Below are 21,213 nucleotides of genomic sequence, written 5' to 3' on the forward strand. Positions count from 1 at the left end.
TTACTATACATGGTCATTTTTTGTTAGAAAAAAAAAAAGCCTTAGTATATACATGGTCATTTTTTCTTAGAGAAAAAAAGCCTAACTATACATGGTCGTTTTTTGTTAGAAAAAAAAAGCCTTACTATACATGGTCATTTTTTGTTAGAAAAAAATGACTCACTATACATGGTCATTTTTTGTTAGAAGAAAAAAAGTCTTACTATACATGGTCATTTTTTGTTAGAAAAAAAAAAAGCCTTAGTATATACATGGTCATTTTTTCTTAGAGAAAAAAAGCCTTACTATACATGGTCATTTTTTGTTAGAAAAAAAAAAAGTCTTACTATACATGGTCATTTTTTGTTAGAAAAAAAAAAGCCTTCGTATACATGGTCAGTTTTTGTTAGGGAAAAAAAAAATGCTTTACTCGACATGGTCATTTTTTGTTAGAAAAAAAAAAGCCTTAGTATACATGGTCAGTTTTTGTTAGGGAAAAAAAAAATGCTTTACTCTACATGGTCATTTTTTCTTAGAAAAAAAAAGCCTTACTATACATGGTCATTTTTGTGAGAAAAAAAAGCCTTACTATACATGGTCATTTTTTATTAGAGCAAAAAAAGCCTTACTATACATGGTCATTTTTTATTAGAGAAAAAAAGCCTTACTATACATGGTCATTTTTTTATTTAAAAAAAAAGCCTTACTATACATGGTCATTTTTTGTGAGAAAAAAAAGCCTTACTATACATGGTCATTTTTTGTTAGAAAAAAAAGCCTTACTATACATGGTCATTTTTTGTTAGAAAAAAAGCCTTACTATACATGGTCATTTTTTGTTAGAAAAAAAAAAGCCTTACTATACATGGTCATTTTTTATTAGAGAAAAAAAAGCCTTACTATACATGGTCATTTTTTTATTTAATCCATCCATCCATCCATCTTCTACAGCTTATCCGAGGTCGGGTCGCGGGGGCAGCAGCTTAAGGAGGGACAACCCAGACTTCCCTCTCCCCAGCCACTCCAACCAGCTCCGCCGGCGGGATCCCAAGGCCAGCCGAGAGACATCGTCCCTCCAGCGTGTCCTGGGTCGTCCCCGGAGCCTCCCGCCGGTGGGACATGCCCGGAACACCTCTCCAGGGAGGCGTCCAGGAGGCACCGGAACCAGATGCCTGAGCCACCTCAGCTGGCTCCTCTCAATGCGGAGGAGCAGCGGCTCGACTCCGAGTCCCTCCGGGATGAACGAGCTTCTCACCCTTTTTATTTAAGGGGGAAAAAAAAAAAAAGCCTTACTATACATGGTCATTTTTTTTTAATTAAAAAAAAAATCAATTTGATAAAATGTTATTTGATATTTAACTTATTTCAATATTAATCCATAGTCAGCTTCAAGTTCACATTGTGAACTCTTCCAAGCTACCAGTTTTGCACACTGTGCAGCGTCTGGTTGTGTGGTTGAGAGGTAAAACATTGGCTTCGTGAGCTCATGGTCACTGGTTCGACTCCCGCTATGATTTTTTTTTTTTTTCCCGAATAAAATTTCTGAAATCGTGATTGTTCAAGTTATTTTAGATCCATTTGATTAAATGTTATTTGACATGTAACTTATTTGTTTATATATGTAGGAATGGAAGAATGTTGATTTGTTATTGTATTGGTGTTTACGCATTATGTTATGTTTGTTTTTTGTGTTTCTGTAAAGCGCTTTGTGACAGCTCAGGCTGTTTGGAAGCGCTATATAAATAGTTGAGTTGAGTTATTTCTATATTAGCTGATGTTTGCTAATAATTTTTTTTTTGTTTCCGTACCAGCACCCAAAGATGTGAAAGAGGAGTATAGGCATTGCTTATAAATACAAGTTAACATCAATTGTGTTAAATGTACACTTGATTACTAAACACAATACCATACATTGTCACAGCCACCTCCATGTCCCCGAGTTAAGTGCATCTACCTTGTGTCACTCAGACCAACCCGTGCGTCGGATCAAGTCAACATCCATGGATAGCTGAGTGGTTAAAGAAAGCCTCGTTTTTCTGGGAGAAAAAAAAAAGCCATACTATACATGGTCGTTTTTTTTGTTTTTTTTAATAAAAAGCCTTACTATACATGGTCGTTTTCTTTTTTTTTTCTTTTTTTTATAAAAAGCCTTACTATACATGGTCGTTTTCTTTTTTTTTTTTCTTTTTTTCAAAGAAAGCCTTACTATACGTGGTCGTTTTTTGGGGGGTGAAAAAATGCCTTACTATACATGGTCGTTTTTCTGGGAGAAAAAAAAAAGCCATACTATACATGGTCGTTTTTTTTTGTTTTTTTTAATAAAAAGCCTTACTATACATGGTCGTTTTCTTTTTTTAAAAGAAAGCCTTACTATACGTGGTCGTTTTTTGGGGGGTGAAAAAATGCCTTACTATACATGGTCGTTTTTTTTTGTTTTTTGTTTTTTTAATAAAAAGCCTTACTATACATGGTCGTTTTCTTTTTTTTTTTTTTTTTTAATAAAAAGCCTTACTATACATGGTCGTTTTCTTTTTTTTTCTTTTTTTAAAAGAAAGCCTTACTATACGTGGTCGTTTTTTGGGGGGTGAAAAAATGCCTTACTATACATGGTCGTGTTTTTTTTTTTTTTTTAAATAAAAAGCCTTACTATACATGGTCGTTTTCTTTTTTTTTTTTTTTTTTATAAAAAGCCTTACTATACATGGTCGTTTTCTTTTTTTTTTCTTTTTTTAAAAGAAAGCCTTACTATACGTGGTCGTTTTTTGGGGGGTGAAAAAATGCCTTACTATACATGGTCGTTTTTTTTTTTGTTTTTTTTAATAAAAAGCCTTACTATACATGGTCGTTTTCTTTTTTTTAATTTTTTTTTTATAAAAAGCCTTACTATACATGGTCGTTTTCTTTTTTCTTTTTTTTTTTAATAAAAAGCCTTACTATACATGGTCGTTTTTTTTTTTGTTTTTTTTAATAAAAAGCCTTACTATACATGGTCGTTTTCTTTTTTTTAATTTTTTTTTTATAAAAAGCCTTACTATACATGGTCGTTTTCTTTTTTCTTTTTTTTTTAATAAAAAGCCTTACTATACATGGTCGTTTTCTTTTTTTTTCTTTTTTTAAAAGAAAGCCTTACTATACGTGGTCGTTTTTTGGGGGGTGAAAAAATGCCTTACTATACATGGTCGTTTTTTTTTTGTTTTTTTTTTAAATAAAAAGCCTTACTATACATGGTCATTTTCTTTTTTTTTTTTTTTTATAAAAAGCCTTACTATACATGGTCGTTTTCTTTTTTTTTTCTTTTTTTAAAAGAAAGCCTTACTATACGTGGTCGTTTTTTGGGGGGTGAAAAAATGCCTTACTATACATGGTCGTGTTTTTTTTGTTTTTTTTAATAAAAAGCCTTACTATACATGGTCATTTTTTGTTAGAGAAAAAAAACCTTACTATACATGGTCGTTTTTTGGGGGGTGAAAAAATGCCTTACTATACATTGTCGTTTTTTGGAGGGGAAAAAAATGCCTTATTATATACATGGTTGTTTTTTGGGGGGGGAAATGCCTTACTATACATGGCCGTTTTTTTTTTTGGGGGGGGGGGGGGGGGTCGTTTTTTTGGGGAGAAAAAAAAATGTCTTACTATACATGGTCGTTTTTTGGGGGGGGGAATGCCTTACTATACATGGTCGTTTTTTTGGGGAGAAAAAAAAATGTCTTACTATACATGGTCGTTTTTGGGGGGGGGAATGCCTTACTATACATGGTCGTTTTTTTGGGGAGAAAAAAAAATGCCTTACTATACATGGTCGTTTTTTTGGGGAGAAAAAAAAATGCCTTACTATACATGGTCGTTTTTTGGGGGGGGGGGGGAAATGCCCTACTATACATGGTCGTTTTTTTAGGGAGAAAAAAATGCCTTACTATACATGGTCGTTTTTTGGAGGGGAAAAAAATGCCTTACTATACATGGTCGTTTTTTTTAGGGGGGGGGGAATGTCTTACTATACATGGTCGTTTTTTTTGGGGGGGGGGGGGGGATGCCTTACTATACATGGTCGTTTTTTTGGAGAGAATTAAAAAATGCCTTACTATACATGGTCGATTTTTTTTGGGGGGGGGGGGGGGGATGCCTTACTATACATGGTCGTTTTTTTGGAGAGAATTAAAAAATGCCTTACTATACATGGTCTTTTTTTGGGGAGAAAAAAAAAGCCTTACTATACATGGTCTTTTTTTGGGGAGAAAAAAAAATGCCTTACTATCCATGGTCGTATTTTTGGGGAGAAAAAAAATGCCTTCCTATACATGGTCGTTTTTTGGAGGGGGAAAAAATCCCTTACTATACATGGTCGTTTTTTGGAGAGGAAAAAAATGCCTTACTATACATGGTCGTTTTTTTTGGGGAGAAAAAAAAAATGCCTTACTATCCATGGTCGATTTTTTTGGGGAGAAAAAAAATGCCTTACTATACGTGGTCGTTTTTTTGGGGAGAAAAAAAATGCCTTACTATACATGGTCGTTTTTTGGAGGGGGAAAAAATGCCTTACTATACATGGTCGTTTTTTTGGAGGGGAAAAAAATGCCTACATGGTCGTTTTTTTTTGGGGGGGGGAATGCCTTACTATACATGGTCGTTTTTTTTTATATAATAAAAGCCTTACTATATATGGTAATTTTTTTTAATAATAACTTTTTAAAAAAAGCCTTACTTGCCATAGAAAATGTGAACCTGATGGTAAAAAAAAAAAATGACCCAATAAAAATACAAGCTTTAGGAACCATTTTGGGTTGTCAGAAACTGCTCGCTGGTGCCGCATCTCGATTCCAAACGGGGACATTGGTTGGAAGAGACTGGCTGGCCGGGCTATCTTTATCTTCATCAGAGTCGAGACAACCACACGCAGAAGCTCACAGGCACTCGAAATTGTTTCGGGCACCTGTCATCCTTTATTATAATTAGCAAGCGGACGTCGAGATAATTGCCATCAGGTTGAGGCTGCTTTGTCGGGGTTAGCCAATGCCCGACGTCTCTCGCTTTTTCCTTGCCGTTTTTATTTAAAGGGCCGGCGCGACTCGGCAAAGCAACGCCCGTGGCGACTTTGTAAGCTCTGTGACAGAAAAAGAAACAAAAAAAAAAAAAGCAACAAGAGGGCTTGACGTCGCCTTTGGTTTTGTCCATACACAATCGTAAAACATTTTTTATTAGCAATGCGACACGCTCATAAATTTCAGCGGCGGATGTATCAGGCTTGAAAGAGAAGTTCAAATCAGCCTGAGAAGTATATTAATTCAATTTAAACAAATATAAAGCAATCACTAGTAATCTTACGAATCATTTTAAACATTTTATGATTTGAAAGAACAGTTTTTAACTGTTAGCTTAGGTCAGTGCTTCTCAAATAGTGGGGGGGCGCGAGACTCCAACAAGGGGGGCGTGTTTGACCTCGGGGAACATGCTTTTTTATTTTTTTTTACTGTCCTAGAATAAAGTGCAATTGCACCTCCACTACATTAGGGGGCAGTGACGTTCTCGTTATTGGCAGAGTGCGCGCAGGGAGCATTCGCTCGGTGGTGTCGGGGTTTTGTTTGCACTGAGCATGCGTGCTTTGCACACAGCAAGAAAAATCAGCACAAATTATTTTATATTTTTGTTTTGCAGGTTAAAATTTTGTTTTTGTTTTTTTAAATATTGCGCTTCTGAGTTAATGTTGGTTATCAGTTTGAATGCATTATTATTTATTGATTTTATTATTTTATTTTTCCGTATCATATGGTTTGACATGAGTCAAAAAAAATGTTTATAGTTGAATTAAGGATTTAATTTTATTTTGGAATTTCAGATGCACTTTGAATCTTTTCTGTTAGTTAATAAAACTATTCTTTGTTGTAAGTTGCTCCATATTTCTTTCTTTTTTTTATTCTCTTATACGTTGATACAGTGTTATGCAGAGGTGTGCTTATAACAATATTATTATACAATATTTTATAGACAAATGATACTATTTATAGTTGCGTGGGGGAGGGGTGAGATGTTTTCTTCTTACTAGGGGGCATGACAGAAAATAATTGAGAAGCACTGGGTTAGGTCAAAGGATTTTCTTCGTTTGCATACTACTGCATACTGCAGGTGCAGTTCTATGACATGCGTGTGCATGTGCGTGCGTGTCGTGGCTTGCTGCGGGGCCAGCGTGAGCTAACCCAGAGTGTATCGCCTGCCACGGCGTGTCGACTTGACTCACTCTTGCCAGTCTCCTCGCTCGCTCTTTCCACCCGCATTAGGCAGACGCTGCAGGAGATGTGGCGGGCGCGTCGCCCGTTTCATCTGGTAAACACAGAAAACAAGTTCTTTCATTAAAAAGTTAAAAAAATATATTTTTAGAAGTTAAAATTTGATTAAAAGGGATACTTTACTTATTTAGCCGTTTTTGGCAGTCAAACATGAATATTTTGTCCATAAATTTGATATTTTCATTATTTTTCACGTACCGTATTTTCCGCATTATAAGGCGCACCTTCAATGAATGACATATTTAAAAACTTTTTCCATATATAAGGCGCTACAGTAGAAGCTGGGGTTACGTTATGCATCCATTAGATGGTGCTGCGCTAAAGGGAATGTCAACAAAACAGTCAGATAGGTCAGTCAAACTTTATTAATATTTTACAAACCCGCTTTCTGACAACTCCATTGACTCTCAAAATGAATAAACAGCCGTTTTATTATTTTCTCTCAGGTAACGTATTAGTATTAGCTAGCGATCCAAGATGGCGGGATCTTCTGCGCATGCGCGTCACCGATTGTGCGGGGTCACCGATAGCGTCTTGACAGCGAGACCTGTTGCGGCTCAATTTTGATCCATATATAAGACGTACTGGATTATAAGGCGCATGGTCAGCTTTTGAAAAAAATGGAAGGCTTTTTAGGTGCGCCTTATAGTGCGGAAAATACAATACGTACAATTTGTACGTTTAAAAACGCATTTTGCAACTTGCTGTCGACTGAAAATGACATCACAAGGGCTCGGGGAACCCAATCACAGCTCAGCTTGTGAATGTCACATGACCAAACCTAGAAAACAGGTGAGCTGTGATTGGTTACATGAGCCCTTGTGATGTCATTTTCAGTCGACAGCAAGTTGCAAAATGTGTTTTTAAAAGGTACTAATTGTACGTGAAAAATAATGAAAGCATCAAATTAATTACAGACAAAACATGAACTTTTTCTTGCTATAACGGGCTAATTAAGTGAAGTATCCGTTTAATGTAGTACCTCTGATTTGGAGCATGTGTGCGTGACTTTAAAAGGTGGGGCCAGGCCTGGTGAGTGATGTGGGAGTCGAGGAGTGAATGATCCAAAACTTTGGACTTTCACTGTCTTTTACAGACGATAGTGATATTACTTCAAACTTTTTTTTCGTAATCGAGCTATGAAATGATTGGTTGCAGCCATATTTTTAGCATCTACTTATGATAGCGTCGTATCAAAATAATTGACGCGCTATCAAAGACACGCAGTTCTTTTTCCACTCCCCGCTCTTTGCTTAAAAGAAAGGCGCTCTGGTGGAATTTTTCCATCGGAAGCCAAAAACGGTCGTGCGCGGGGGCATGAATATTCCAAATGACTAATGTTGCACATGCTTACTCCTGACATATCTGGCTTCCGCAGGGAAATAAAACACTTCTAATGCGGGGGGGGGGACCATCTGTTATCTGTTGCTGGTGTTTCAGCGCACGCACACACACACACACACACACGCTGCAAAATCCATTGGGGAGCAAACAAAACAGACAGGCTGCCTATACAAATTGAGCATTCCTTTTTTTTTTTTTTTTTTTGCTGCTGTTGTTGTAAATCTGGCACTGTTGTGGGGGTGACGGGGAATGCACGCACTTTTTATGCTCGCCATAAATACCTGGACCTGTCTCCTTGCAGCAGCTGGAGCAGGATAATATGCTGCCGCTATAAACAAGCTGACAAAAAAAAAAAAAAAAAAAAAAAAGGAAGAAAACACACAAATGCCACGTTCACACTAAACGCACTCTCTTGGAGAATTGTTAGGAGCTATGCACCGAGGAACAGGAGGCGCAGATGCGACAGTTGACAAAAAAAAAAAAAAAACTACTTCATCTAGAATTTGACTTCTTTTTTTCACTCCGCAAATTAAACCGCCTTTTTTTTTTTCAAAATAAATTTGAAAAAAAAAGAAGAAGAAAACAAAAAAAAAAAAAGACTAAAATACTATACATAAATATTAGGGGTGTGCCAAAAAAATTGATTCATAAGAGAATCGAGATTCTCATTTATTAATCGAATCGATATTTAATATCCAAAAATCGATTTTATTTAAATTAGAAATGAAGAAGAAGGGGAAAAAGGCAGATGTAGCCCACATGTTGTTTTTTGTGGAAAAAGGCACTTGCAATACAAAATTAGTCAATGTTTAAACAAAACGGAAAAAAAAAACGAAAAAAAACACTAATGTCTATTCGTCATTTTGTCAGACTGGAGTCGATCATGACAATGTTGTGCATATCTGGAAATTGAAGCAGAAAAGATTTGTCAATCAAATCATTTTGAATCGAAAATCGTTTGAATCAAGAATCGAAAATCGATTCTGAATCGAATCGTCGAGCCAAAAAATCGTAATCCAATTGTGAGACAGTCAGAGATTCCCAGCCCTAATAAATATATACATATACGTTATACATTGAGCTTGATGCGTCTGTTCTCTGGACTTGCCGTGATCGCACATCACCGACTGTCATGACTCGGGTCATGCAGGGGTCATGTTTGGGTCTTGACTCATGTCTGGGCTCACGCCAGGGGTTAAGTTTGAGTTCATGACCGTGAGGTCAAGTGTCTGATGTAACCATCATCTGGTTTCAACTGGAAAGACGCTATGTGATGTTACGTGATGTCAGGACCTATGTGATGTCCATCTTTAATCCTTTACTTAGTCACAACCAATCAGATCGATTCACTGTCTGAGTTAGCAGACTGAGAAGTGTGTGTCTTTGTCGGATTATTACTTTTTTTGTTGTTTTTTTAAGGAAAGGATGAGTGACAGCGGTTTCTCGATTAATTCCCATTCTATGATGAAGCAACAGCAAGATAAGGCTGACAGATGCCACTATCTAATCTCAACGCATTTTATTTATTTTTTTTCGTCTATGAAAATGACTGCTCGCTTATCGCCGCGACTTTATTCGAGCAGGTCCTCGCGACGGCTGAGCAAAGGGACTCAATCGGTGGCGGCGGCCAGCGATAGACTTTCGTCTTCGCCGAATCATCTTTCTTTTTTCTTTTCTTTTTTTCCCGGGCTAGCGGAAATGAAAGGATGCTATCTCTCTCACACTCGCCGCCGTCGCCATCTTAAGGCGGGTGGAGAGGCCTTCCTGGGACGTTTTGATGTTCAAGCAGGAGTAGAAAAACAAGCTTTCAAAAGATGCGCCGTGAATCAAAACGAGATAGCGTGAAAGTCGCTTGCATTACGTGACGATGGCTAGCAAATGAATAAATGAATGAGTGAGATAAAGTCACCCCTCAAGCATGTCGCACTTCCCGAATGTAAAATGTAGAATTATTGCTAACCTGAACGTTACATAATGATGTTGAAAAGTGACCTATTTGAATATTTATGTTTCAAAACTTGTGCGACATTAAGTTATTTATTGTTCCTTGGTGTTCTCTCTCTAAATTAGTAACCAGGTACACATTACATTTTTTTTTCTACATGTATATGGCCAATGATATATAGCGCTATGCTAATGTGTATAAAACAATACATATAACTGCATGTAAATATAAATATAGTAAAGAAGTGAGTGTTAAATAATGTGCAATAGCCACCTGCTAAGAAGATAATATTGGTCGCGTTTGCAGTTATCAAATGTATCACCTTGCAAATGTGTGCAAAAGAATACATTTATTAAATTATTACCACAAACCCACACAATAAAGGAAAATAAACGGACAATGGCGCCACCCCCACAAACATGCATGAGCAGAAACACTTTGATCAAACATCTCTGCAAGTCAATTCGACAAGTTTGATCCCAAAGCCGATGTACCAAATTGTTTAGATGGAGTGAATTGCATAATCGGCCACAAATTTGGGAAAATTTGAGAACGTACTGACTTTAACTTGGAAACATTGGAATGAGCGTTTGATTGGATGACTTAATTGGCTGAAGAGAACATAAAATTCAGGTTAAACATTTAACACTGGTTTTGAGTTTACTAATTTGCTGACGCTAAATCAGCTCTTTTAATTAGCCAACAGCCAATTAACTCAACCACTTACGCTGCAGTTTGATTGGGGTCGGGGCCTTAATATGTCCGAGATGTAATTAGAGAGGAAAAAAACAAAAACAGGAATTTTAAATACGACATTTGTTTTTATCCTTCTAGCTAAGTAAGTCATCTTTTTTCTGCCAAAAAGCTCAATCTTAGCCATTCATGTCATTAAGCCGTTAAAGATAATTAACACATTCGTTGCCAGACCAGCAAAAAAAAAAGAAAGCATAATTTGACGTCTTTTTCCGTCAATGGCAGTGAATGAGTTAAAATAATAATAATAATAATAATTCTACATTGCCTCTGTATTTCTTCGGATAATATCATTTAAAAAATAAATAAATAAATAAATAAAAGGCAAGATCGATACGCTGCGTGGTGTTGGGTTATATATTTTCCTCCCTTGCCCTGGGAACATTTCATAAAGGCCAAAGGGGTCGGCTTATCGTGGAGCTAAATGCCAATGTAATTATTTGTGTCTGGAAATAGCGGAAAGGGAAGCACATCCATAGGCAGCGCACCCCATTTAATTCATAAAAGTCACTCGGTACAAGAAGTCGTGGTTTGTGACGAGCGAAGATGAAGGCTCACACGGCGGAAAGTGGCAGAGAAACACAAGCTGAGAACCTTTTGAAGTCGGCACATTCACATCTCCACAACTCTTCAGTCGGCTAGTTTGCTTCGGAGAACATTATCAGCTGATAATAAAAATAAAGATTTCAACTGTTTATTCACATAACTTGACTAGACGAGAAACAACGAGAGTTGCACAGAGGAACAGTGGTAATAATCCGACAAAACACACCCCTATCAGACAGGGTTAAATAGGCAGTGAATGGATCTGATTGGCTGCGGCCAAACATGTGGGTAACCCTGATAGGTCGCTGAAACAGGACTGACATGGATTCGTCTGATTCTCTGCTGACTACCACGCGGGTAAAACTAATTGGCTTCTGACCATACAAAGAGATTAAAGATTCTTGACATCACATAGTTACATGCTAATTGCATGTCAAATAAAACCAAACAGACATTTGCCACAGACAAAACACAGTCGTGACAAGTCAATGTTCTCCGATTCCTGACTGATTATCTTCGTGTTGAATCACAATAAAACATTTTGCTATTTTGGAAAACAAATCGGATTTTTCGACATCTTACGGACCAAACCAGTAACTGATCATGTTTTCGGCACTGTTAATTTGAAATGTCCTGAATAAAGGGGGTAGAAATTAAAACATTTTTATCCAATTCATCGATTGTAATAATTGTGAGTCGCAGCCTTAAGGTATTGCAAAAAAAAAAAAAAAACAACTCTATGCAAAAATAAAGATTTGAAACAGTTGGGAGTCTGAAAAACAGCCCTTCCTTGCATGCCGCCTTTCACATGTGATTGGCAGCTTGATTAATTAGCTAGTTGGACTTGAAAGACGAGCGACTTGACGAACCCTGTGTGGGCTTGAGCCGCGACTGAAATATTACAGGAGCTGCTGGCGAGCTGCTTGCACGTTCCTTCAAAACTCAATTCACAAAAAAACGCACACATTTGCATGCAAAGCACAAACGACTGGCTGTTCCGTTTGTTTCACCGCAGCCAGGAAACCCCAAAAATATCAATCATTGTCCATAGAAAATCGGTATGAAGCTCGATAGACCTCTGAAGTTCTTTTGACATTTAATTTTGATCACATCAACTTCAAATCGCTTCATTCTAGATTGGCAGATCTTCGCCAAGGCCATACAAAAAACTGAACCTGCACTCAAATTGACTGGGTTCTCCGTTTCTTTCTTTTCTATCACATTTGCCCTCGTAGGTGATGCTTCTTTGCAGTTATTTCATTACGTACGATGGCAATCACAGCAAAATTGTGGACTTGAATAACACACTGTGGGTGCCACGATGTACTTTTAATGCCAATCCGTCAATTAAAATTACATTAAAAACTCATTCACTCGCCGCCATTTTCACATTTCGCAATCCCGTTCGCTCCCGGCTGTTTTACTGGATTTTGACTGATTTTGCAAGGCCCAATTGCTATAAAAGCATGGAACCTATCAAAAGAAAGATTAAAGTCTCTTCTTTCATCAGGAAAAAAAAAGTATGTTTCTATCTGTTTACGTTTTGCAGCAATTAGCATTAAAAGAGAGCTAAGTTTCATCAGTTTTCACAAATCTATTTAAAATTGTAAGTAATTGAGCTTTTTTTCTACATGGCCCTGGTTGATCTCCTTTGCTCTGCTGCCACCTGCTGGCCGTTTGTGTAATAACTACCATTTCTGCAACCGTTCTTTGCAGTTGAGAGGCTGCATCAAAGCCTTCTGTATACTCTAGCATTAAAAAACAAAACAAAAAAACAACATATAAATACGTCTTTGGGACACTTAGAACATTAAAAAAACGTATTTATACGTTATTGGGAGTAAATGAGTATAAGAGATCAACCAGTGCCCTGTTTCCCCCACAGTTTTAAACAGATTTGTGAATCATGATTTAAAAAAAAAAAAAAAAAAAAAAAAAAAAAAAAAAAAAAAAAACTTAGCTATATTCTACTGCTAATTGCTGCAAAATTGAAACAGATAGAAATATCCTTTTTTTTTCCTGATGAAATAAGAGTAGCTAATCTTTCTTTTGGTAGGTTCCATGTTTTTATAACAATCGAACGCAATATTTGTGGGCCTTGCAAAAATCAGTCAAAATCCAGGAAAGCAGCCGGGAGCAAAGGGGGATGCTCGAGTGAAAATGGCGAGTGAATGCGTTAACTGCGCCACGCAAAGCATTCAATGCAAAACAGGTCGATTTAACACGTCCAGAACACATACAGGCAAAGTGTTGCTGCGTTACATTTGCATTCATGTTATTTTTTTTGCAACAGTAGCAGACTACAGTTGAGCTCCGTGAATTTCAGGCTAGCCCGCAAATAGCGAAAATCTGCGTATAATTGACGGCAAAATTTATATCCCGTTATTTTACAGATGCGGCCCACTTGGTAATACATTTTCCTCCATGCAGCCCCTGAGCTAATATGAGTTTGACACCCCTGCTCTAAAGCTAACCCCCCATGATTCAAGCCACCCCTCAGTGCCACTTGAGTCATGACGACACCTGAACACATCTCACCTCAATTCAGTCGCTGGATCAGCCGTCTCCAGCCTTACATACCCGCCCGCAACACTCGCCCGAATGTTCCCTGCCCACGTGTTAACTGCAAACTGCCTTGCAGAAAAGAAATGAAAACGAGGCAGCTTTGAAGAAGAAAAAAAGAAAAGAAATCAAGGTCCTTTAAGGCAGGAAGAAAAGACAATGGCAGAGAGGGAAAAAAAAAAAAAAAAAAAAAAGATGACAAATGTTTCTTACGCAACCGATTCTTCGCTGCTCACACAAGTATTCTTGTTTGGGAACAATAGAAGCGACCAAGCAGATGCTTTTCCCTCGCGCCCAATCAATGTAACACCTACACCTCCCCTCGCCCTCCTTCTGTTCGTCACTTTTAAATGGCACCACCGCGGCATGTTGCTGTTGTTCTTTTAGCTTACTCACAACGACGGCCTTTCTATCGCCTGTCACTGGGCTAAGACAAAAAAAAAAAAAAAAAAAGTAAAGACTCATCCTGAGTCAGCCAACGCCTGACCGCGGCCAACTTTCTGTCATTTGGTGGGTTTGCGAGAGGTCTCCTCCATATTGAGAGCTTTCATTATGATCTCGTCTGCCGTGCGGGAGGGTCGCCATGGTAACGCTAAACGCATCAAGTAGCTCCCCACAAAAGGAAATGAGCTTCTTCGGCGGGATGCTCATCCAGGAACCCGTGGTCGGCGTGCGGTCAAAGGATATTAGATGTGAACGAGATTGAAAAGAAAAACACGACTCAGCTAGTTTTTTTTTTTTTTTTTTTTTTTTAATAGCGTCACTGTAATTATTGTGATCACGATTCATGCTAACATTGGTTAAGCCAGTTTGTGTTTTGTTATGTCGGGGAGAAGCCAAGTTTTGGATGTCCAAGCTTCTAGAAAATTCTCTAGATGTGGCACTAAATTAAATTAACTTTCCAGTCTTTTGGAGTGCCACAAGGATCAGTGCCGCACCCACCCGTGTTCCGATGCGCATAGTATGACGGCATGAAATCACAAAGCGCCTTAAAACTAATGGACTGTATGAACCTTTGAGTGTCAAAATGGCTTTCTTGCCTGTGACCCGGCCCACTTCTTCCCTGTTACGTAAACGGGAGACGCTAAGATTCATTGGCATTCCACTGCGTCTCCTAACCTTGAAGTGGAGTGACACGCTACAGCATCTTGCAGCAGGTTGGTGCTTTCGACGCACCGCGGATGCATCCGAGCGTCGTCGCGGCCTGCCAAATCGCATTATGTAACTCCCAAGCGCTCCAGTCGGGACACGGGAACATGACACGTGATTGGAGCTGGGGATGGGGTGGGGGAGGGGTAGAGTGGCACTGGTGACAACACTTTTTTTGTTGTTGTTTTGTCACCACCCTTGGTGCCATTTTAAAATCCTTATTGCTGAGACAGTCCTATGATGCTCAAGGGCAATCCATGAGAAAACAAGGAGTAAACACGATCCACGAAAAATTCAACATCACGATGATATTATTCCTTAACTGTACCTCCCAATGGTTAAAAAAAATAAAAATAAATGTGAATCTCTCTTTGTGAGAGCAAAGAAGAACAACGTCAAACAAAGAGGTGCAATGACCTGTGAATGTCACACACCACTCCTCCGTTTTGCAGGCCCAATTTAGAGGCAATGCTGCCCCCATCTGGAGGTTTGGCGAAGCACCGTCCAATAAAGGATCATCTTTCCTCTTTAATAAGCAAATTACATTTACCCACAACCACTGTCAGGTTAGAGATGGCCTTTACTGGACATGTTCATGGGTTCAGGCAGAGGCTGTCGTCTTGTCTTGGAATGGATTATATTTGAACCGTGTTCTGTCTCGGACATAAATTGACGTTGGGTCTTGCCTTCCTCATAATTCCTTAAAATGTTTGTCTCAAGTTTATTTCAGCACTTCCAAGTCTTAAATTTGACTTGGTTTAGAATTCTCAAATCTTGATCTTGATGTTCTAATGTGTTGATCCCGACTAGTTGACTAGTTTCAACGAACTATGCAAAAGTGAGTTGATGATGCTCCTAAATGGCCTCCTAAAGACTTGGTCTTGGTCTCAGCTCTTTTGCTTGTTACGTTCTGAGGTTGGATCCCAAAAGCGCAGACACAAGATTTTACCTCTTTAGTCGCATAAAATCGAGAGGCGGAGACCAAACTTGACTAGACGAGAAACAACGAGAATGCATCGAGAATCACGAGACGCCAAGTCCCCTTGGGCTGTGGAGATGCACAGAGGAACCGAGGTAATAATCCGACAAACACACACTTCTCGGTTTGGCTTAAATAGACAGGGAATTGATTGGATTGGCTGTGGAGGGACATGTGAGTAACAGGCCTGACATGGAATTATCTGATTGGCTGTTGACCAGAAAAAGAGATGATAGATTCTTGACGTCACATAGCTTAAAACCAGTTGAAACTAGATGCAGATTACATTAGTTCAAAACAGACAACCTCACGGTCATGACCCAAACTTAAGCCTGGCATGACCCAGTCATGACATTTACATTTTGGTCTTCACATAAGTCTGACCTAGTATTTAGTTGCTCATGTTCCATGGCCCCCAAACTTAAAAGTGAAATACGATCACTCAAAGTCTTGATCTGGACTTGGTCTGGACTCCCTAAAGTCTTGGTCTTGAGGTAGGTCTTGGCTCAGTTTTATTGCAACTCCTAAATACGTGCGCCTTCATTGGTCTCAAGTCCTCAAAGTGCACCTCTCGTGCCTCGGTCTTGGTCTCGGGGTCAGAAAGTTTGGTCATTGTGATAGTTTTAACACGTGAAAACCTCGGTCTAGACTCCTCAAAGTGTTTACCTTCACTAGGTCGCAACCCCAAATTCCTTCATTCTTCAAGAAATCAAATAACTTTGTGCTGACATTCACTAAGCCAAGCAGCAGCCTTGTAACCTTCGAAGTGAACAACCAATAACGACACATATCTGACAATCTTTTTTTTTCTTCTTCTTGAGTGAAAAAACAGTCATCAATAGAAGGAAACGCAGGCGGAAAGAATCCTAACAGAGTGGAAGTGGATAAAAGACGAAAACGTGTTCAAGGGCCTTTGGGAGGCTCCAGCACGGTTCATTTCCTGAAGCAGTTGGTCGACTATTTATAGGCTGGCATACTGGTACCAGTTAATCCTCCACCGGGCGTCCAACTGCCTGCCAGCTGGCGCAGGACTTGCCGCTCGTGCAGGATGCTTTTGAAGGTTTGCCATGTAATAGCGGCGAAACAACCAAGACTAATGGCAATAAAGTTCAATTCTATTAGAAATGGAAAAATAACACTTTCTTCGAATGGCCTTAAATTAACTTTTTTTTTATCCACTGCACATGCTCATCCTCCTCTTTTGCTGATCAGTTAATTACTTGAATAATTTAAAATGGGGAAAAAAAACGAGCCCAGTAGTTTGACATGAACAAATATTCTGAATGTGATACACAAACATTTATTAAATGATTTACTTTCATGCATGTAATGTTTATTGCGCAAACACAACCTGTGCTACCTTTAACGTCAGCTAAAGGATCATCTGCAGTCTAAATTACCGTATTTTCCGGACTATAAATCGCACCGGAGTAAAAGTCGAATTGGCCCAAAAATGCATAATAAAGAATAAAAAACATACATAAGTCGCACTGGACTATAAGTCGCATTTATTTAATAAAAATCGGTACCAAGAACAAACATTACAGGCGTACGGTATGCTAACGTAACACATTGATGTAAACTGAATAAGTGTCTGGTATGTTAACGTAACATATGAACTGTCATTTAGATAACTATAGCATAAAAAACATGCTAACAGGTTTACCAGACTCTCCATATCACGAAATCCATTGAACTCGTCATCCTCCGTGTCACTTCTGAACAACTCTGCTAACCCCGGAGGTAGACGAAGCGCCACTTCCTGTTCTGCGTGGCTGACGTCAGACTCGCCATCAGTTTCAATTATTACGCCTACAGTGCCCTCTTGTGGTTGTCAGTGTGAAAACAACAAACATGAAATTATGCTCGTTATTATTACAACAAATATAATTATGTGTAAAAAAATAAAATAAAAAAAATCACATAAGTCTATCTGGAGTATAAGTCGCCCCCCTGGCCAAACTATGAAAAAAAGTGTGACTTATAGCCTGGAAAATACGCTAATAGTTTGATTAATCTGTGTTAATACATGACAGCACTATTATTTATTTGATTGATTTATTTTTATTCCTGTTTCGTCGCATCTTTGCCATCTTAGCCCTGCCTCCTCTGTGGGCGAGCGTCCAGTTAGCTTGAGCTGTATCGATTTGCGCTCTCCCCTGACGTACTGTGGCAACTTGGCAAGATTATGGAGGAAACGTGACAGGCTCGTTGGTGACTTTATGCAAGCCGGAGGCAAGTTCAGATTTCCTGCTACAAAGCAGAAAGACAGGACGTCGCTCTCTCTCTCGCTCTCTCGCTGGCGGAGGTTAAACGGCGCTTACGGCAAACAGACTGGCCGGCATGACGGAATGAGTTAATTTGTCAAACTGTCCATTTTAACCTACTATGACACCAAAACTGTTCAAGTCATACATTTACACTAAGCAACCTCTCCTCATCCTGCAGGAGTAAAATGACACACGACGACTCTTCCCAAGATCCAAAAAGTTTAGCCACGTATGAACTCCCTCTAGGAAGATGATATCGCCCTGGCGCAGCTTGACAGTCTCCATTTTCCCGTTTTTTCTCATTTTTATGACTATCGGCGGGGCGACGCGGGCGGATGAGCGATGGTGTCCATTAGTAAACATAGCGCACCAGATATATATGCGCCAGCGGCCTAAAGAGCCTGCGCCTTGGCCGCCTCCCCCGTCTTTCATTCCCTGCCTCTCTCTCCCGCCTTGGTCATCTATCCTCCTCACGATTGTTTCTCATGGCTGCAGTGGAGTCGCGAATGAGAGAATTTCTCTTCCCTCGACGTGTGTTTTGTTAAAAAAATTAAATAAAATAAATCTGAAGGTATTTTTCCCCAAGAATCCAAATGGTGTGCTCCCATTTACGGCATCTGGAGGAATGCTGATTTCCTGATTTAGCTTTTTTTGCATTTGCCACCGGTAGCTAATTGCAGCGGATGTGCAATTCGCATCATGTAAAGCACTTCAGGTCCAATCAGTAAGCCGCTTTACATCCAGCAGGCGATGAACACGAGCAACAGCCCCCCAAGTCCCACAACGCCTCCCCTAAACGAATCGCTCACGTCCCCCTTTTCATCTGCCATATGAATGGCGAAGGGGAAACGGTTGTCACGGCAGCCATAGCAGCACAAAGAACCCTGATTGCATTCCGGACTCTGACTTCTTTTTTTTTTTTTTTTTTTTTTTTTAAGAAATGTTCTGGCACAGCATGATTGACTCATTGCCTGATTGCCGTCTTTCTGCTTCCTTCATGGAGAAAACGGCGCCTTCCTCTCACTTTGTGTCCATATTCATTCCTACTTGGAGCACAAAATAGCTGCTCAACCATGAAATTTGAAAAAAAAAAAAAAAAAAAAAAAAAAAATTCTGTTGAAGCAAACTTATTATATGATTCTCTCCCATAACAAGGCGCTACAATTCACCATTATTGCATCCCAATGTGATGTTATTCAAAGATTATTAGGAAATCGTGATATGATGATGCATGGATGCTAATTGTTGGCACTTGTGCAAAATGCTCCTCTGCTTCCTTGGTTTACCTTTGCGAAGTAGCAGCGAAGCAGTTAGCAAGAAAATCAGGTCAACGGCGGGATTAGCGACAAACTTGAACAAATCCTCTCAAACTGCGGGTGAACCCGGAGACGGCGTCGCTTTGCATATCCGAGACCGACGGAATAAAGCGGCGGGCGGGCGGGCGGGCGTAACGCAAGTGCGATGCCCTCTACATGAGCCAGGATCACAAACGTAAACATCATTAGGCGGGAGGAGACCTCGACGCGAACCCACGTTGAGGCGTAACGTGATGGGGAAACAAACATGCAGATTTATTCGTGGCGCGCTTTGGGTAAATTCGACAAGGAATTCGGCTAAAACGGGTCAACTAAGTGGATCATAATCGTCAAACAAAAATAAATGTCGACCAGAATCCATCTCAGAATGTTCCAATTTTTTTCTTACAATATTTTAATTTGAATCAATTGTTTTAGTATCGTGCATTGCGTGCTTGTTGCTCGCGAGGCAATCTTTAGCCAAGTGCGTTCCTTTCAGTGGCCTTCCAGCAGTTCCACCTTCTATCATTTGTAACTTTGGACCAACCGACCCAGCGGCGCCAACAACCGTTTACTTTGGCTCAATACAAGTCGGGGCTCTAATGAAATGGAAGTCGCCCTTTGGTCACTATAACGACGTGCAAGCTGCCACACAATCGCAGAGAAATTTAAAAAAACAAAACAAAACGTAAAGCTCAAAGAAGATTTATCGGCCATTTTGGTGGCCAAATTATCGGGACTAAATACATATTATAACCTCAAAGGAAGCAATGTCACTTTCAGCAACAACATCAAATACTGCTAGCTCTTGAAATCATATTTTTATTTATTTATTTTTTTAACAATATTTTTATACCAGCGTCCAATATTGATTGATATTGTGATTTATTGTTTAATCTTGAATTGTACAGTATCAATATACAAATATATTGATAGGGCTGCACATTTATGGCAAAAATAATAATAATAATCAGGATTATTTATGATCAATTTTGCAATCATGATCACAAACATTCTCTTTTGCCGTCCCAGAAGCTCAGTCGTGCATGCACTCGTGTTACCTGCATGTTTGTCATTGCTTGACTTGCAAGACCTCCCCCCCACCAAGGTGCTCACATGGCCCCTCCATAGACGATCTCTCAGTTGCTTTGCCCCAGATTTCTGCAGGGGGAGGGTACACAAAAAAAAAAAAAAAAAAAAAAAAAACACACAAAAAACAGTGGACAGTCACTTTTCAATCGTGGTGGTAGCATGCCCCCTGGTGGTGAGTACATATCAATCACTACTACGAACAACATTTTGAGCATCCATAAGGGTTTTTTTTTTTCCTACTTCCTTAGCTTGTGAATGATTCGCTATTTTGATTTTTCTTTTGCCTAAAATTATCCAACTATGACATTATTGGAAATATTCTCACTGGCTAGGCCCCTGTTAACCACATAGAGCACAATAAACTTGAACGGAATTTGTAAACGTTTGATTCACTTGCCAAGTGTGTGACGCAGCTGAGCTACCGAGTGTTGTTCATTTAGCTTCAAGCTAACGTTAAAACGTGTTCAATTTGCTCGCCTGCGGTGTGTAAATAAATAAAGAAAATTTACAAGACGACATTCCTCATTTTTATCCATTCCAAAGCAGCTATAACAACGTTTAATAGTCGTCCAAACAATTCCTAAATGAAACGTTTGCTCACCTGTAGCCACATCCGCAAAATTGAGGTCACATGACACTAGCGGAACTTCCGATTGGTTTTGAAAAAAATCACGCCCACAAAAAACAAACTTAATAATAAAAATCGTAATTATACAGTGAAAAATTGTCTTTTTTTGGGGGGGGTAGTACTACCAAAATGATAGTAAGTAAATAAATAAATAAATAAATAAATAAATGTTGCTGTCCATTGGAACAGCCATGACTGGCATCGATCAGACAAACTATGCCGAGCAACTATTTGCCTCAAGATGGTTATTGTTCTTGCGTAGTTGCGCTGTTCCTTTACTGACTTGACTTCTTTAATTCTTTAATAATGTATTAAATACATGATTTCATACCACAAATCAAAGACAATAAGAACAAGAAATAACGATAGATAGATAGATATCAAAACAAT

The 21,213-nt window shown here is 39.0% G+C and overlaps 1 protein-coding gene across 4 annotated transcripts; it reads right to left on the reverse strand.

Moving 5' to 3' along the window:
* Positions 1 to 839: 839 nt before the first annotated feature.
* LOC144004267 (uncharacterized) lies at positions 840 to 20,288 on the reverse strand. Of its 4 annotated transcripts, XR_013279271.1 has the most exons (4): positions 20,165 to 20,288; positions 6,212 to 6,294; positions 1,934 to 2,015; positions 840 to 1,235 (listed from the first exon to the last, which is right to left on the reverse strand). XR_013279271.1 is itself a non-coding variant. In XM_077501359.1 (3 exons), the coding sequence occupies exons 1-3, from the start codon at positions 20,177 to 20,179 to the stop codon at positions 932 to 934; spliced, it is 402 nt and encodes a 133-aa protein (XP_077357485.1). In that variant the 5' UTR covers positions 20,180 to 20,288; the 3' UTR covers positions 840 to 931. The 4 variants fall into 4 exon arrangements, 3 of the variants coding, with proteins under 3 accessions (XP_077357485.1, XP_077357484.1, XP_077357486.1); XM_077501359.1 differs by lacking the exon at positions 1,934 to 2,015; XM_077501358.1 differs by lacking the exons at positions 1,934 to 2,015; positions 20,165 to 20,288 and adding an exon at positions 13,807 to 13,931.
* Positions 20,289 to 21,213: the final 925 nt, after the last annotated feature.

The sequence above is a fragment of the Festucalex cinctus genome, chromosome 16 (genome assembly GCF_051991245.1).
Source record: "Festucalex cinctus isolate MCC-2025b chromosome 16, RoL_Fcin_1.0, whole genome shotgun sequence".
Classification (NCBI taxonomy): domain Eukaryota; kingdom Metazoa; phylum Chordata; class Actinopteri; order Syngnathiformes; family Syngnathidae; genus Festucalex; species Festucalex cinctus.

Bases quoted from the DNA above. Each gene is read 5' to 3' on its own strand.
- LOC144004267 (XM_077501358.1), bottom strand. From the start codon at position 13,875: ATGAGTCTTTACTTTTTTTTTTTTTTTTTTTGTCTTAGCCCAGTGACA. The intron at 6,295-13,806 runs GTGAGTAAGCTA...TGTGTTTACCAG, and splicing joins GCGATAGAAAGGCCGTCGTT to ATGAAACGGGCGACGCGCCC. The intron at 1,236-6,211 runs GTGAGTCAAGTC...TTAAATAAAAAG, and splicing joins GAGCGAGGAGACTGGCAAGA to GGTGAGAAGCTCGTTCATCC.